The 19,170-nt window shown below is 39.9% G+C and overlaps 2 protein-coding genes across 4 annotated transcripts; one reads left to right on the top strand and one right to left on the bottom strand.

Moving 5' to 3' along the window:
- Positions 1-5,345: 5,345 nt before the first annotated feature.
- On the top strand, positions 5,346-10,371 carry ccdc92 (coiled-coil domain containing 92). Of its 2 annotated transcripts, none has more exons than XM_073465354.1 (3): positions 5,346-5,481; positions 6,473-6,514; positions 9,563-10,371. In XM_073465354.1, exons 1-3 carry the CDS (start codon positions 5,346-5,348, stop codon positions 10,369-10,371), a joined length of 987 nt encoding a protein of 328 aa, XP_073321455.1. The 2 variants fall into 2 exon arrangements, with proteins under 2 accessions (XP_073321455.1, XP_073321456.1); XM_073465355.1 differs by having other exon boundaries at positions 6,473-6,518; positions 9,567-10,371.
- Positions 10,372-12,573: 2,202 nt separating this feature from the next.
- On the bottom strand, positions 12,574-18,734 carry chmp7 (charged multivesicular body protein 7). Of its 2 annotated transcripts, none has more exons than XM_073466979.1 (10): positions 18,138-18,734; positions 17,887-18,058; positions 15,945-16,130; positions 15,688-15,821; positions 15,312-15,360; positions 15,107-15,226; positions 14,919-15,017; positions 14,244-14,301; positions 13,339-13,572; positions 12,574-13,258 (listed from the first exon to the last, which is right to left on the bottom strand). In XM_073466979.1, the coding sequence occupies exons 1-9, from the start codon at positions 18,380-18,382 to the stop codon at positions 13,340-13,342; spliced, it is 1,296 nt and encodes a 431-aa protein (XP_073323080.1). In that variant the 5' UTR covers positions 18,383-18,734; the 3' UTR covers positions 12,574-13,258; position 13,339. The 2 variants fall into 2 exon arrangements, with proteins under 2 accessions (XP_073323080.1, XP_073323081.1); XM_073466980.1 differs by having other exon boundaries at positions 13,123-13,258; positions 13,444-13,572; positions 18,138-18,475.
- Positions 18,735-19,170: the final 436 nt, after the last annotated feature.

Below are 19,170 nucleotides of genomic sequence, written 5' to 3'. Positions count from 1 at the left end.
GAAGCTCTGGGATGTTTTATTGAAGCACTCTTATGCATGCAGGGAGAGGCTTTCTCTGCACTCAGGAGGGAATGTAGCAGGGATCAATGTGCTCTCAACTCTCAGTTGTCTGGCAGAGGGTGGAGTTGTTGGGATGGAGTGATTGTTACTCTCTCGCTGGCTCTGGAAACAAGGACATCCAATGAAGGGTGGGAGGAAGTAGGTGGGGCGAGTCAGGGAAGGAAGAGAGTGGCAGCCCTCATGCCACACTCAGTGTCATTGTGATGTCTATTAATGTATAGGTCTATCACAGTAGTTACGTTATTGATGTATGGTACATATATTGTCGTACATTATCAACTTATTGATGAACAGCAAGTCTGAGACCACAAGGGTTAGGATTGGACGTATATACTGGTTGCAAGTCATACTGTAGTATTTCTACATATGATTAGTAGTATTTCTTATATCTACATATTGAATTTTACCATATTAGTGTTGTTAAAAATGTATATATTTCAAGTTTATATCAAGTTTCATGTCTGTCAGGACTCAGGACAGTTATAGTAAGCACTTGTTAAACAGAAAAACCTGTCTGTTTTTATTTCTTTAAGGGTCTTTATTTCTTTATAATTGATACAAATAATAAAAATAGTAATAATCATTATGTAATACTATATACCATGATGTTGTCAAACCATGATATTTTCTGAGATGGTTATTGAAAATATTGTACTGTTGCAACCCTAGTCAAGATACTTCTAATTTGCATCTGTCTAAATGTAATATAATTTTTTTCATTTCAAATCATAATATCGGGGCACCCCAGTAGCTCAGTTGGTAGAGCGTGCAGTGCACCCCATTAGCAGAGGCTGTGTCCATATCTTAGCATTTAGTTTGTCTCCCTTTTGCTTTAATGAAGGCATGCACTCAAGCTGGCTCCACAAGTTAGTGTAAAACCTGCTGACTCATGTTCTCCAGTGTTCCAAGCTGCTTGTGATGTCACAGCATGCTTGGCTTTCTCAGTCTTCAAGTGCCTCCATAATGTTCAGTGGGGTTGAGGTCAGGTGACTGTGGAGGAAGTCCATAACATTCAGGATACCATGGTCTTCTTTTGTCTCCAAGTAGTTCTGTCAGAGTTTTGGGCTCATTATCCTGCTGCAGTACTAATCCTTCTCCACAAAGATCAAACCAGAGGGTGGAGCATGTCTCTGAAGAATGGATTGGTACTTCTCCTTCGTCAGGGTGGAGTCAGTTCAATGCAGGTGTCCAAAAACACTCCCAGACTTGAATATTCCAACCACCCTGCTTCACTGTGGGTTTGAAACACTGTGGTTTCATTCTCTCTTAGTTTGTCTCCTTACATACACCCTTCTGTTACTGACAGAAATCTAGAACTTGGATTCAACAGTAAATAGAACTTTTTTCATGATCCACTGTGAAGTTCTGGTATTTCTCAGCCCACCTCAAGTGTTTGTTCTCATTCCCCCTCCTGAGAAGTGATTTAGAAACTGCTACTCATCCTCAGCCTTCTTTTGACAGGACAACTGTCGATTGGAGTCTTGTTGTTGTTTATTTATTCAATTCTGTATCTGTGATGAAGATGCTTTTCTATGTCTCAGGGAAAAGCTTGATGTATTGATCTTCTGATGGTGTGGTCACTTTGGGTGTGCTTGGTCGTGCTTTGGATAAAGTGTTTTAGAGTTACATGCACTGCCCCCTTAGAAACCTTTAGTCTAATCATGATTTGCTGTTGAGAAAGTCCCTCTTTACTAAGAATAACATAATTTCTCCTGACTTCTGATACTTCAATTTACTTTCTGAATCCTCAAACTTCAAGGTTTACGTGACAATATTTAAGATTTTCAATGAGGTCTCATACTTTTGGACCCACTGTATGTAAATTATCTTGGTCATTTTTCCATTGTGTTTACATGCGTGTTCGTTTACATAAGAAATGTCAGCCACATTTATCCAACAAGATGCCAGAATAAATAGCAACCATTGTAAGACTCGTTTCATATTTTATTTATTGTTTTGTTTATTTTGAAATTTGTTAGCTAAAATGAAGAAAGAAACAAATCAAGTGATATATAAAGGAAACACATTTATCCCTTAAAGAGCATGAAAAATTGAAGAAGTTAGGTTATAAAAATACTTTTAGTAATTTTAAGAAGAGCCTCAAAAGAAGAGTGGCTATAATTATATCTTACTCTCTTAATTTCAAACTCACCAAAGCGTTGACTGATAAAGAGGGGAGATTTGTAATAGTTAAAGGGAAAATAGATAACAATGTGGTTACTTTGGTTAATGTTTATGTACCACCTAGTAGTGATAAATCGTTTTTAAAGGTGGTGTTTGAGACCATAGCTCTGGAGACTGAAGGAATCCTAATTTGTGCCGGAGATTGCAATATGAAATAGGACCCAGCTGTTGTTTGATGTGTTAGGGAACTTTATACAAATATCAGTAACAAAACAACAGATAGATGACATTCTTAGTAATGAAATAGAGAAAAAATTAAGGTTCACGAAACAAAACAAATATGAATCTGGTCCTAAAGCAGCTAAATATTCAGCGAGGCGTCTCAGTGTACAGCAAGCCTCTGCTACAATACATAAGATTAGAGACCCCCATACAAAACAATTACTATATGAAGTTGAAGATATAGAGAACGTTTTCAAAAATTACTATGAAGATTTATATTCATAGCCCCCAGCAAAAGAATACAAGATGAAAGAATTTTTTAATTCATTAGACTTACCATGTTTAGGGGAAATGCAAAATGAAAAATTAATTTCTAAATTAAATAAATTAATATCTAATATATTTCTAAATCTTCCCCCTTCATGGAAGGAAGCTGTGATTTCAGCTATACCGGCAGAGGGGAAAAATAAAAAATATTGTGAATCCCATAGACCGATCTCTATTCTTTGTTGACTATAAGATATTTACTTCAGTCATTTCTAAAAGGATAGAAAACGTAAGGTCAGATTTGATCGATGAAGATCAGTCAGGGTTTATCAAAGGTCGGCAGATCAAAGATAACATTAGGCATACTCTGCATATTACAGACCAGTACAAAAACAGGGAGTGAACGCAGTTTTAGTCAGAGTGGACGCAGAAAAGTGTTACACCTCGTTGTATATAGTTGGACCCAAAAGTGAACAATGAGGCAGGGAGTAGAGTGCAAGGTAATTTATTTGACTTCACAAGGTAACTGCAGGTGAAGGTGGGGAGATACCCAGGCTGGCGTCTCCATCCGGGAGGTGGAAGGAGGAGGAGAGGTTGCTCACGGTGGTGCTGGTGGATAGCGTGATGTGAGGCTCAGGTGAGCGCAGGGCAAAGCTGTTAGCTTATGGCTGTAGAGGTACGGAGAGCAGGGTTGCTGGATGCGGAGCCACTGAGGTAGAACAAAGAAATATTAGATCTCCAAGCGAAAGCACGAAAACACAAGTAGAAACACTAGAAGGCGATATAGTCGGAGCCATGTACTACGTCTGACTGATGAAATCATCTGGCAGCAGGTAGCATGAAGACCAGAGCTCATCAGCAGGCCAACCTACTGCAGGTGCATGTGTGTCAGCAGCTCCGGTGAAGGGAAAACTCCACCCAGCCTCTCAATGCACCTCTGCAAGCACAACAGAAAGCAAAACGCCAAAACACAAAAATCCACCACAGAATTTTGTCAGACTGTGACAGAAAAGGCTTGAATTGATAGTGTTCATTGGACATTTCTGTACCAAGTATTGGGGAGACTGGGTTTTCAAGAGCAGGCGATACGGTGCATTCAACTCTTTACCAAGAACCTATAGCCAAGATAAAAATTCATGGTCACTTAACTGACATTGATTGATGTGCTTTTAAAATTAAAAGAAAAAATGCTGATCACAATTTCCCAGAGCCTAAAGACTCTTCATTAATCAATCAAAAGGAAATTGGCCGCCAATTATTTTGGTAATTGATCAATTGTTTGATTTACATTTGTCTGCTTTTCTTTGACATTTATGTACATACAGTCGTGGTCAAAAGTTTACATACACACATACATGAGTGGAACACAATTACTGTGTCGCAAAAAACATTCATGAAGTTTGGTTCAATAATGAATTTATTACAGGTCCTCTGAAAATGTGGCCAAATCTGCTGGTTCAAAAATATACATATAAATTGAACGATCAATTTTGGTGATTATAGAAATATGTTTCAAATTGTCTTTGTAGCATGGGCCTCTTAACTTCTTTTGAGTGATTATGACTTTTCTGGGCCCATTTTAATTTTGAATTTAAATTTTACAAGTGTATGTCAAGTTTTGACCACAACTGTATCTCTCTAAATCAAGAGATTTGGGGTTTTGGACTGTTGGTTAGACAAAAGAAACAATTTGAAGATGTCACTTTGGGCTTTTGGAAATTGTCCTGAGCATTAAGTGATTTCTCGATTAGTTGGTAAAATATGTTATTCGATAATGAAAGTAAATGTTACTTGCAGCCCCAATTGGAACCAACAAATGTTTGACATTTTTTATTGAAAAAAAGACTGAAACAATTAATAGATTATGAAATATAATGTTTTAATTAATTTTCTTTTTGATCATTTCAGCTCTTACATCATCCAACAAAAAAAAAAAAATTTGACAAGCCTATTAATGTGTAAAGATTTGATTTTTCCTTTGTTTTTGTTGTTATTGACTCTGGTAAGAGACTATTTTATAGCAGAAGGAGATGTCATTCCTGCCATCTGTTGTATTTATTTTCATTAAGTGTAGTAAAGATATTCTACAGGATCTCACCTGATACTGTTCTCTAAGTCGCCACCTAAATTGAACTTTATAGTCTTATCTTTCTTCTGTGTTGAGGAATAGAGTTTCCATTGTATGTCCTAAATAAATTACATTATACAGTATTGATTTCATTAGCATATATTAGATTAGTGTCTGAGTTGAAGGCCTGCACTGCTCACTCTCAGGTTCTCAATCATTTATGTCTGCTGAGCTTTTCTCTTATAAAGTCTCATTGTAGCAGACCCAGCATTATTAATAATCTGTTTATTGTAGTGCATCCTAAGCATGTTTGCTGCTCTTATTTATCAATGAACAGGGTTACAATTTTTACACTTGCTCTGTTAGCTGAAGTGTGAAAGGATTTGATGGTATTATCTAATTGCGATTAGTTCGATCTGTCATCTAAGGCAGATTGGTTTGGCCAATTGGCAGACGGAGCAGAGATGGAGCACATCCAAATGGGCGAAAGAGTGAGAATTAACAGCGTGTTGGCAAGGTGGATTTGCTTGTTTATCATCTTTACCTTCTTTGTCTTTTCTCTGTCTCCGAAGGTTGCGAGACTGGTGCGTGGACGTAATCAGCCATGGCATCAGCAAATGTCACGCTGGAAAATCAGCTGCAGAGTGCACAGAAGAACCTGCTCTTTCTCCAACAGGACCATGCCAGCACATTGAAGGGGCTTCATGCAGAGATCCGCAGATTACAACAGCAATGCACAGGTGAGCACAGCCACAGGTAGTCACCTCTTCTATTAATGCTGCTGCAAAGGGATGCAAATTGTATTTAGATAGATATTAGACAGTCAACTGCCTCAACAATTATCATCAGTTAAACATTAATACAATAATATTGAAAAAACGTTTTTCCATTAGGAAACGGTTTTAACCACTGACTTGATCTATGTTTGATGCAAAATCGGAGAAGGCTTCATTGAAAGAATAGATAAAGTCATCACTTTAACGATAAACTAAATAACAAAAAATATTGACTTTATTTCAGTTTCAGAGCTGTTGCTATCCAACATAAGCCAACCTATATTTAGGCTATTAAATGGATAAAATATATTAATATAATTTGTATAGAATGTCTTTGTGTATTTTTTAAATGACAAAGTACAATGTTTTTATTCAAATACATTTTCTCATATCAGTATTTTGTGTTTTGTTTTGATGATTTGATAAGCAGAATTTTTAATTTGTAAAAAGATCCTTTTTTTGTGTTTGTGCCCATCTCTGATTGTTGATTAATCGATAAATCATTAATCATTAACACCCCTCCCTGTTGTAAAAACCAGCACATTAAATAACCTCTTAGACACTTTAACACTTGAAAACAGTAAAACAAACAACACTGATCCCAGCTTCCTCAAATTGATATAGGTATTATTCTGGTAAGTGCACTCAGGCACTGTAGTGATGCAGCAGACCCAAACCTGCCTTGATCATACTACCACTGATAGATCCACTCTTCCACAAAGGGAGGATGTGAAGAAGGTCACACAGGACGCTGTCTGCTGTAGCCCTGATGTCCCCATCCTTGGCTAACCTGCCACTAAACCTGACGTGGAACTCTCACTAATCTTGTTAAATGAATTCTCCACCATATGGAAAGTATTGACATGCAGCCCTGTTCCCAACATGCATGCTGTGTGATAGCTGCAACCTCATGTGGCACTGACATGTAAGTAACCCTCTTCTTTTTTTTTCACAGACCTGACATATGAGCTGACTGTGAGAAGCTCTGATTCCACAGGTAAGCCACATGCCACATGCACATCAGTTTTACCACTGACATAAGCTGGTTAAGCTTTTAAGGTAAAAAACAAAACAAAAAACAAACCACATAATAAAGCACATTTAATACAGGCATCAAAAACTAAAACTAAAACAGAAATACAAAAACAGCCACTGCCAACAGTGATTGTAACCACAATGACTAAAAACAACAACTCAATTTGGGATGTTGATACTTTTAGACACTGGACAAGTTGTATTAAGCTGTATTAACACTGTTTTGCTGTGAAGCTCCAGAAATTTTGGGTGGTCTTCGAAACTTCACCTGAGAGGTATTGACAGAATTTTCTTTTTTCCTTTTGAGTGCTACTCTGACAAAAGAAGAATTCGACATTTGATAATGATATCCACTCTAGTAATATCTCAAGAGTTATGTTTGATGTTTTTTAAAGTGATGAAAAATTGTGGACGTGCAACAGCAGAGGTCAAGGTTATACATCTGTGTTTCTGCTGTCAGTGCACAGACCTGAGAGCAGAGGCCTCTGTTTGTTTCCTGGTGGTGGCACAGTTTTTCCACTAGCACTTTTGGCCGCACCAAGTCAAAACCACACTGATTTGCTTTTCCATCATCAGTTTTACTACGGCGAGTTAAGCCGAGCCAAGCTGCGCCACCAATGGACCAGGTCTGGGGTAGGGCCAAGCCGTGGCCGCCCCACCTCCAAGCGAGCTGCGGTGACTGTGACCAATCTGTAACAAGCACCCGTGTCCCCCTAAAATTGATACTCAACTCATGTCTGTGCAGGAAACCTGAGACATAATTTTTTACAAGTCTGTTTTCAGCTGTCAGTACTTTTGTAGCTTCTAACTGAATCTCTTTAGTTTTTCTCGTCCTGTTTGTACTTTACATTGAGGACATTTAGCAGACGCTTTTGTCCAAAGTGATTTACAGTAATTCATACATACATTCATACACTGATGGCGGTGGCTGCCATGCAAGGTGCCGACCAGCACATCAGGAGCAGTTTGGGGTTCAGCATCTTGCTCAAGGACACTTCGACATGCAGACCAGGGGAATCGAACCAGATGTAAGTGGACAGCAGAGTAATCAATAATGTCAGGTCAAGACTCTGCTGTCCACTTAGGCACTCCCACACAGGGTTTAAAGCCTGCAACTCCCCTCCAGTTAGTTGAACTGAAGAAACATCTTGGATGAGAGGTGAAACATCTTCAAGAAACTGAAACACTTCCAGTTGCCTACGATACAGCACTTAGAAACATCTGCTGTGTTTAACTGTTTCATCATATTCACTTTCAGCTGTTTCAGGAACATTTCCTGTGATGTTGCTTCAGAGTAAAAGCTTTTAAATGACTAAATAACGGGGGGATTTCATTGTGAAGAAGTTATAGGAAATGAGATGTGTTGAATGTCCAGAATGTGGACATGAATTAGCGGTGATTCTTCAAAAGTACTGCAGAGCCTGGCTGGCAGATAATAGAAAAACCAACTAAAACCAACCAACATTGGCAATTGCCCCTCACCCCACATTACCATGTCCATGACATGGAGTCACAACAGTGCTCTGATTCAGCTCCAGTCTTTAAACTGGCTGGAAGTACAGAACAGTGCAGTATGGAGGCCTCATACAGGTTGTGTAAAGTTTGATTATTTACAGGTGACAGATGACCTCACTGGTGTGTGTCACATGTTGCAGCTCACCAGGATCACAATATGTCATAGGCTTTTCAACATGGCTGGCCCAGATCTGTGCGGTATTGTTAGCTCCTCCACTTAGAGGCACTATCATGTTAGTGTTGAACATCTCAGAGATCGGAGTGCTGGAAATGAGATTACCTGTCACACAGTGCTAATGCACAGCCTGCAACCTGTTTAGTGCAGCAGGGCTCAGCTGTTCCAGCTGGGGTGAAAATTTACCAGCTGCACTTTAGAACAATGAGAAAAAGCACAGTTATCTTTTAAACCATCACTGTAATTGAGAGGAAACTGACTTTAGGAAATGTTAATGTAAACTAGACATCAAAAACCTGCATTTCTCTTATGCACATTTACATTCATAATGCTGTACTTGAGTGTATTTAATTCCACAGTTTTTGCCAACATGACTGTATGTATGGGTGTGGCAGGGCAGCAGCAGTGAAGGTCAGAGCAGAGCAGTGCCCTGATGTCTACCAGAGCTGTTATGTGAAACTGGAGCTCTCTGCAGATGAGTCTCCATAGGAACATACTGTCTCTGTCAGCTGACAGACTTTCCATAGTGTCTGCACTTAATGGACTAATGACTGGGCTGTCTGGGGATATGTGTATTTTTGTGTGCACTTATTTATGTGCACTCGTGTTTGCTGTTTACTAACTGCATGAATCTTGTGCATTTATTCTAAAAACACTACCTCATCTTGAATATTTGTGCCTGAGGCTCGTCAGACCTATTTTCATAAGCAGTGGTGGTTGCTTAATGGTGCGTTCACCACTAGTGAAGCAAGTCTGACATGTTCATTTGTGTTACTTGCCTGGTGTTTCCCCTCTCCTCTCAGTAACTTCACGTTCATGAAGTAAAGTACATTTCAACTCCAGCTCCAGTCAGCAGTCAACATTACAGAACATAAATTCCCGACAAGGGAGGTCACCATCACTGATCGCTGCTGCAGTCAGGTTGATAAACAGGAGTGAAGATAAATCCACTTTTTAATCCCAAAAGTTACAAAGTAATCTTGGACTCAAGGATGAACTGATTAGATTTTGGTGGTCAAAGATCAAGGTCACTGCAAACTCACATAACACATTGTTGGCCATGACTCAACAATTCATGATAATTATGATAACATTTCACATGTCTAGTTGGATAAAATCAATTTCAACTGTGACATAATATTCTGCTAGAGATGTTCTGGTGATTATTCAACGGCATAGCTCAGGAAAAGCAACTTGACTGGTGTGCGGAGGCATGCAACCGCAAGGCAGCAATTATACTTTTGATTCAGAGACCCCATAAAAATTGGCAAAAATTATATACATGTTGTGCGCTTAACTGTTTTTTTATTGTGTGTGCAGACAGCAGTGAGGTCCGATGCAAGGAGCTGCAAAGGAGGTGTGAGGAGCTGGAGGCCCAGTTGAAGAAGAAGGAGGAGGAGAACACAGAGCTGCTCAGGGACCTTGAGCAGAAGAATGCCATGATCTCCGTTCTGGAGAACACCATAAAGGAGAGGGAGAAGAAGTACCTGGAGGAGCTGAAGATGAAGAGCCACAAGCTGGCTGTTCTGTCTGGGGAGCTGGAGCAGAGAGCAAGCACTATTGCGTACCTTACCTCACAGCTGCACGCCACCAAGAAGAAGCTGCTAGCTGGCAGTTCATCTGAGGCCAGCCCCAACGTCAGTCCAGTCACCTCATACAAGCCCACACCTCCTCCAGCCAAGGACAGGCAGCCTGAGACCCCACGGCGCCGCATGAAGAAAAGTCTGTCCCAGCCTCTTCACCCAGAGCTGACAGAGGTGTATCGGCTTGGCCCTGACGGTAGACGTCTGGTTCTACGGGAGACGGTGGACGCCATGCCCGACCCCACACCCTTCCTGCAGGCTGGAAGAGAGTCCCCTGAACCGCAGGTGGTGCGAGAGCGGCCTGCTGTTATCCCTCCTATTGCCTCAGAGCGCTCCCCTATCACTCCCCTGGGTGCTATGGCCAGCCCTCGTCACAGCCCTGCTCGGGACCGTCAGTACAGGGCTCATGTGGGCGTGGCACACCGCATCCCTCACGGCACCCCTCCCCTGGCCCCGCCGCAAGCAGAGCTGGAGACACTGGCAGTGGACCAGGTCAATGAGGAGAAGGTTGTGCGGAAGCGTTCAGGAGCTGACAGGACAGTTTAACACTGCAACGCTAACACGCACATTAACGCACACACACATCTACTGTATACACACTACACTGCAAGAGCAGGAAGGAGCCTGACCCACTGTGTAGCCTGCTTTTTATGCAACACTGCAATATAAAAAAAAAATACAAAATGATCATTTTGTTCATGGTATTCCATGCAGACTTTTCTTTATATACATTACAAAATATAAAGCATGCCAAATGTTTCTTATTCACGGCCCGTTGTTGATCTTGTATTATACACATGTTGACTTTCACATCATTCTGTCTCATGTGGTGCGAAAAACAAACTCTCAGCCAAATATCTGCATCAGTGCCTGCTTGACTGGGTCAACCATACACGAGCTGAGTAGTGTAGTCATGGCTAGTAGTTACCTTTACATATCTCTGTCTGCTCCATCATGTCAAATGTACTCCGGACATATCAACAAACTATATAACAACATGTCTGCAGCTTCATAGAGGGTAAAATTGAAATCATTAAACTAATCCCCCCCCCATCTTCTTCTATATCAGTTTAATAATGTTACTGTAGGTACAAGCTGCATAATGTGCAATTGAAGTTTGCTGGTGAAAGGTGAAAGAGCTTTAAATTCACCTTTCTGTTGTTGACTTGCAGCAGTGGTGCACATGTGTAAATGCAGTATGAAATGAAGGTGAAGGCGTGTGTGTGTGAGAGAGAGAGATTGAGTGTGTGGTTCAAACGAGAGAATTAAGGCTTAAACAATATCCGTTAATGTTATTTGGGATACAAGGGGCATTTTTAAAAATAATGCTGTAATAGGATTTTGTGATATTAACTAAGTACTTTATAAAGGCTATACATTTGTGTACATCAATGTTTTTTTATTTTTATTTATTGTTTAATAGAGAACCCTAAGCACCTCAGATATTTACTGTAGTCACTGCACCACCAACATGAAGGTGATTATAATCACTAAATAATCTGCTTTTCACATTAACATCACTTGTCCTTGAAGTATAAATCAATACAATAAAGGAATGTTTTTTTGGGTTTGGTTATTTGGTTTCTGTTTGTACATATGGTGACAAAATAAAGCAAATGACAATATTTCTAAGGTGTTGAACCATTTTGAGCCTCTAGAACAACCTTGGTATATATTATAATTTTCTGGAAGTCCACTGGTGAGATGAACACCATTCTTCCAAGAAGAACATGTCTGTTCAAATGTCTGCAGGTTCTTAAAGGAACAGTTCACCCAAAAGTGAAAGACATTATCTACTCACCCCCATGCCGATGGAAAGTTAGGTGAAGTTTGGTAGTCCACAAAACGTTTCTGGAGCTTCAAAACAATCTTAAAGAAGACTTAAAGAAGAAAAAAATGGCTCTATACAGCTCATCCAGTATAATCCAAGTCCCCAGAAGCCCCAAGATCCCAAATATGTTTAAAAAGATGTTCTTTACAGCCTTTTTAAAGCTGAAATCATCACAGCAGCTGCTAAGTGTTACAGTGCACCCCGTCTGAAGTGGGTGACCAAGCTCAACCATGTGCCGAAGGTGAAAATAACGCCTTTTCAAATTAATTTGGGATCTCTGGGCTTCTGGAGACTTGGATTACATTAGACAAGCTGTATGGAGCCAAATGATGTTTCAGTTGTTTAGGAGAATGCTGTGAAGCTCCAGAAATGTTTGGTGGACTACAAAACATCACTTGACTTTCCGTCAGCATGGGGGTGAGGAGATAATGACTGAATTCTAATTTTTTTGTGAGCTGTTCCTTTAATGTTACACTCACTCCGAAGTGTCTGTTGGTACTGACACAGGATGTGAATCTAGATGGAAAACATTTTATACGTTTATACAAACGTGTCTGTGGTTCAACCATTCAGCCACTAGGTGTCCTCCTTGAATCACAGTAAAAACTGATTCCTGAATTTCCTGAACCAGCAACCACCAACATTGATAATCTCACCACAGTTTAAAGGAAAAGGACGTTTGACACCAACACTTTGCAAATCTTGAAATAGGGTTCTTAATAAAATATTATCCCTGGGACGGATTTGGCCATCATCGATGAGTCTAACACATTTTTCCTTAGCATGAATCGTGCTTCTGTGTTTAAACCCGACCCTCTTTTATGCAGCTGCTTCAAGTTTCCTACTATTGAATATGGAGTTCCTCCTCAGTTTGCTTCGAGCACAGTGACCCACATACAAATACCATTACTAACAAATGATTAAAATAAATTTTATTTTCAGAAACATATTTGGTTAAACTCACTTAAGGTAGACCTCTCAGTCTTCATATGTATGTTACAATGACACTACGTAATATATACTCATGGTTGTAGATTATTTGGCATAATATTTTCTTGAAAGTTTCATAATAATTGCAGGTCAAAAGGCCACTTAATGCACTTACAGGACTGCCAATGAAGGACATTTAAAGACATCACAACTCACTGTAAACGACAAATATACTTGTCACACTTTTAATTTTCACACAAAAATTAAAAGCTTTCCTCGTGGTGGCATACCAAAGAGCATACTTTAAATGATCAAAATGTTCACATTAGACTTGAGATCCTTCAGATCCCGACAGCAGAGTGGATCTAAAAGCTTTCAAGCAGAAAAATGTGATAATTTACAAAAGGAAAATATATTTTTAAAAATTCTCTTTGGCAGCCGCCACAGAAAGGTATTTTTATTTTCATTAAATCCAGTAAAGTGCCTCGTTTTTATCTTGCCATCGAGTTTACAACCACTTCAATTACGATTTTGTTATTTATGTACTTTTGTGAACTCTTTCATGGATACAGTTTGATATGTTGATTCAGAGCTTCAGACTTGCCATGTTTTGCTATCACTGTGCTGGCTCTCATCTCTTGGCTGGAGATGTCATTTTCTTCTGATCAAAGCCTGTGGAGAGAGGCGACCATATGTTACTTCACAACATTTCTATTACAGCCCAAATGTGAGAGAAAGATGAAGGCAAAAACCTCAATCTGTGAGAGTCAACATTTTCAACTCTTCATCCAGCTGCTGAGTGGTTATATCCACAGGGCTGTAGGGTACAGCAGGTAGAGAACTGAGCAGGTCGTCACCTGTGACGCTCAGCTCTCCGGAGGGTCGCAGAATGCTTGTTGGAACTTCAGGTAAACCTGAGATGGAATCCGGCTTCGACTCGTCCAACAAAGATTTCAGTTCCTCCTCCAACTCATCCATGTCTTCATCTGCAAAAAACACAACAAGTTTAGATCTCCATGATGTTCAACTGGGTCAATGCCTGCCAACTCACACCGAATTCAGAACATTACACAGTTCATGTAGATTTTCTCGAAAAAAATTCATGTACTTCTATTATATTCATGGGACCTGGCAAAATCCTGATCTGTGACACTCACTGGTTAATGCAGGACCAATTCACTTCTAGATGTGATAGAACTACCCTGATGTGGTGTTATACTATGACGATTAAGTGTTCCACTAATTTTTTTTTAGCAGTGTAGAATAATACTACACAGAATTAAAATTTGGTTGCAAGAAAGTGAAAATTTTTGAAAATGAAAGATTCTTCCTTTCGGTTAAGAAAATAATTTTTGATTACTGTCTACAACTATTTAAATGAATAAATGTTGCAAATTATCCTTGCAGTTTCTTGCATGTTCAGGACAAATTTTAATCCAATCTAAAGAAAAGTAAGACATTGGCGAGGCTGAGAATACACATACAAAGAATCACAAAGATGACTAAATTTAGCTCTGACTTAAAAAATTCAAAACTCAAGTGAAAAATGAATTTTTTCAAGAAAATCCATGACATGAACAAGGAGGGCCTTGATGAATTGATATGTAATGACCCACATATAAAATCTATTAAATAAGGAACTGACAGTACAACTTACCTGCGCCGGTCACTCCACTGGATATAGTTTGGTTCACCTCATCATGAGTGTCACACAACTGGTTAAATCACAGAAAAGACACATGAGGATGCTTCAGTGTAAGATTCAAGTTCATTATCTGGCAGACTCAAAAATATAAGTATGAATGAGAGTGACCCCCGGTGGCCAACACACTGTACAGACTTTAGTAAAACATAATGGCGTCATGACTGCTTCATTTTAGTTATTTTGAAAAAGCAGGGCTGGGCAATATATTGATATTATATCATTATTGAGGTATGAAACTATATATAGCTTAAATTTTGGATATGGTTATATTACAATATGGCATAAATGTTTTCTTCTCCTGGTTTTAAAGGCTGCGTTACAGTTGAACTATATTGTGAGTTTTCGGTTCCAATGATTTCTACAGATCTCATGTTTCTGAACATGAAACAGCCAATGATTCCAGGGACAACACTGACAATACTGTAGATATATGTTCACAGTGCAATATTATTTTAAGGCCACATTGCCCAGCCCTGAGAAAAAGGGCTTTAATCCAATATAAAAGTTGAAACAGTTCACTACCATTCAACCATGTTACCAGACATTAGTTTTATACACCAGCAATCATGAAAAGTTTCTATTTAAATAATAAAATACATAATTCATGGTCTTAAAATATGCAGCTACCTCCTGAATTTGATCCACAAGGTTCTCAGCACGTTCCACCGTCACATCCTTCAGAGAGAGTCTCAGGGCTGCCACTCCAGCCTGATAGGCTTGCATAACCTACAAACATGTTCAACACTGTCTTAAAATACTGACAACAGATTGGATTACACAGACAGAAAGAGTGGTGATGTCTGTCTGCTTCTCACCATCTTGTCGGTCTGTGACTGGGCTATTCTGTCCAGGATCGCCCTGATGGACTCCAGTTTAGCAAACAAGTTGTTGGCTCTCTTTTCTACCCTTTTGCGGCCTCTTAAACACCTCAGAGCCTGTAGGAAAGACAGTGAATATGACCACTGAACACAGTGCTCTGACAATTGGTTGTGCACATTAAAAATTATCTGTTGTGAGTACCTGTGATTTCTTCCCTTCCCTCAGCAGCATCCTTGCTTCCTCTTTGCATCTGCACTTAGACAATACAAAGCAGGTTTAGCAATAATCACAAAGTCTGACATTCAGAACATTTAAATACAATGCAGTCCTTCTGACTATTAGTTCAACAGCTGGAAAAAAAGACTATTAAAGCACCAAGTTGCACACACAGTTATTGCACATCTGTACACCTTATATGTCATCATCTAAAATAACAGTACCAACTTCTTTACCTAAATGGATTGTGTTGATTACAAATACCTACCAGACTCTTATACTGCAGTTTAAGTCCGCACATCGTCAATCAATACTAATACTAATCCTACTTCTACTTAAGTTCATATTTGAGTTGATATACTTGTCAGCCTGAAGGCCCAGTTTCTCCACCCGCTCTCCCAGCAGCTTCTCACTGCGCTGCAGCTGGTAGATTCCGATATCAACATCACTGACTGGGGAGACACGGTCTTGGCCAGGCTGACAAAACTTAACAATCTGTAAAGAAGACACATAAGACAGAAAAAAAACTTTACACCAGCAGTCAGAGAGGAAAATATCTCTCAACAGGTTTTGATCCTGATGACTGAACAGTTTGTAGAATGCTAGGTTATACTCTACCTTCTCGCCTTCGTGCAAAGAAACAGTCACTTGTTTGTCCCTCTGCAGCTGCAGGAGAGCCATGCACAGGGTGCTCTCATCAACACACACGTCAGAGGACAGAGTACACAGCTCTTGAAATGACAAGATGGAGCTGCTTGCAAATTCACTGCTCCGGTACACCTTTAGTAATTCTGCTGCTTTCTCCTGCAAAACAAAAGATAACAAAATGTACATCCAGCAGCTGCCAACATGACCTTTATTGATCAATTTAAGGCTGCAACTGATGATTATTCTCATTGTTTGTTATTTTCTCAATTAATACTTTTTTTGGTCTATAAAATGTCAGAAAAAGGCCAAGATGACATCCTCAACTGTCTTGTTTTGCTCACAACCCAAAGATATTCAGTTTTCCATCATAGAGGAAAGAAACCAGAAATTATCATTTAAGAAGCTGAAATCAGAGAATGCTGACCTTTTTTTCTCTACTAATCAAAGATGATGTGTGCACATCCAACCAACTCCAAATGCAGGTGCATTCCAAAGTGTGACTTCAGTCTCGAAACAAGAAGATACCACACACTGCTCTTGCTTAGCATCACAGTTTATTTATTCTAGACATTTTGATTCGACTGAAAATAATCTTGAGGAAGGTCTAGAAGTTGTTTTTTGTCAATCAGCCAATGAAGACGCTTTTAAACCTGGCACAGGGATGTATGTCGGTGGTAACAGGGGATGGTTTTCTCTGCAGGGTGACACACATGGTGGGAAACAGCGGCGGCTACAGTGGTGAGCTAATACGCAACTGCTGCCTTACAACAACACTGAGGGGACACGCTGCCTCAAATTCATAAACAACAATGTCATCGTCCATCACGATGTTTCACTGTTGACATCGTCATATGCCAATTCAGCAGACATCGCCCAACCCTAGTTCAGGAGGACTGGCTTGGTCAAATCCTACTAGTTAGCTTTGCACAGAACTGGCCGGTAGAAATGTCCTTCACAGGGATACTCTGTACTTGTCAGAGCTTACTTCATTACTTCTACTTTTGGCACCTCTGCCTCAATGACAACAAACTGAATATCTTTGGGTTGTGGAAAGAAAAGATATTTGAGAATGTCATATTTGGCTGTGAGAAAAAACATTTAAAAAATGTCACCATTTAATACATCGTTAGTTGCAACTGCAGCCATAATAACCTTTATTATCCTATTGATATGCCTGAGATAGAGAAAGAGAAAAGTGTTGTACTGGATATCTTTTGCAATAGAAAGACTAAAGGGAGATTTAATATGGAAAATTCAAACAAGGGGCTTTTATACACATGGTCTGGAGGTTTACACACTTTTTTGGACCATTTCTATAATTATTTGTCAGAAATTGTTCAAAGAGTCATTACACTTGATCCTTGGATATATCAGGAGAGGTAGAAATGCTCAAAGAAATCAATAATAACCACACAACCCTTTTTTATCTTTCGCATTTCTTTTTGAAAAATATCATGTAATTACACATAAATCTATGTAAGCTCTTGCATCCTTACAATAAATGATGAAAAAACAGATCAATAATGATGAATGATGAAAAGAAAATGAAATTTGACAAAATATGGGGCAACCATGTTAACAGTATACATAAAACACAGGGGCAGTTATCTTCAAATACTGTTTTATGATGTGAACCGTGGCTACGATGAACTGTTGATATTTATGACAGTTTGAGAGGATGCTGAATATGTGTGTGTGTGTACAGTGTTGGAGGGATATTTATGTCTATACACCATGTAGAAATGTTAACATATAAAAGAATCAAACTAGCTCAATGTTGTGCAATGTTAGATCAAGCATCTTACTGAAAATAAGTTCAACTAAAATAAAGAATGATGGCGCCTACAGCATCAGTATAATAAAGTACAGTGATGCCTCTGAATCCCATCATGAGGCACACAGTTCCACAAACCTTGACTAGTTCAATGACAACAAAGGACTCCTCCAGAGGCACCCGGCTGCCCCCCAGCAGAGTAGAGAAGGTCCATTTCAGAGGCTTGACCAGCAGCAGGCCGACACCCCAGGACAGCCAGCCACAGTCCACATTGGCAGCAAACTCGGACTCCCTCATGACCTTCCCACACCTGGCAGAAGTTACAAGTTAGTATTAACCCAGAGAGGCACGACAGTCAGCAGTGACAGGGCAGACAGAGTGACGGTTACCTGGCCATGGTCTGGATGACAGTAGGCAAACCCAGCGGGCACTTCTCTTTCCTCCTGAAGGTCTTGTTCAGCTCCTGGAGGCTGACACACACGGCGCCGCGGTGCCTGCAGCTCTTTAACACCAGAACCGTCCAGAAGTCCATCTTACTGTCCCAGTCTGTCGAGTTGACGTCTCGGTTCTCCTTGAAGTCGGAGAACATATAGTCCATCCGCTCATCGTCGTCCCATTCAGGTGTCAGGTCCATTTCAGTGGCGTAATACCCTCAGTCTAAACTTTGGCTAAACCGACCTGCTAGTTATTCCAAGAAGACAGCTAACACGGCTAACATTAGCTAGCTAAGAACCAAGTTAGGTTAGCTAGCAACACCCACTATCTGCCCTCACTCCTTCCAGAAACAAATGTCACCGCATAACGGATGTAGCATGTAAGCTAAAGAAATCTGTCTGTCCGGGGAAAAGTGAAAGTGTCTCACATGTCGCTGCCAGACATCAGAGCAGACCCTCATCTCATCCTGATGCATGGAAATATGACTAACACGAGCTAGCGTTTCACATATCAACAACATATGTCCGCACGCGTTTTCCCATCCAGAACCGCGCGAGAAAGCGGTGATATGTGTACCAAAGAGCAAATGCGTCGACTCCGCCCCACGCAGACACGTTGACGTACGAAGCAAGCGCTCCTTAAATCCGCTCACGAACGTTGTGTTTGCGCTGTTGTTGCGCATCGTTTGTGGGGATACGACGTAATAAAATACATGATTAATACAAATTGAATGAGATATTGAATATATAGATGTTAAATATGTGTGTGTTCATGTATCTTTATATATATTTAGATATGAACATTTGTATATGTAATCATTCCTATACTAACGTTCATTTGTTCACATTTATTCATGGGCTACTTTAATTTATCCTTAGTGTAACTTGCTGAGGTGAAATATAATCCGTCACCTTCATCCATCAAAGATCATTGGTTAAAGCCTCTGATTGGTGACTGAACAGTATTACAGACCCATAAGGCTCAACC

This window comes from Pagrus major, chromosome 5, assembly GCF_040436345.1.
Source record: "Pagrus major chromosome 5, Pma_NU_1.0".
NCBI classification, from domain to species: Eukaryota; Metazoa; Chordata; class Actinopteri; order Spariformes; family Sparidae; genus Pagrus; species Pagrus major.
The sequence above is the reverse complement of the archived record's forward strand: the minus strand, read 5'-3'. Positions and strand labels throughout refer to the sequence as shown.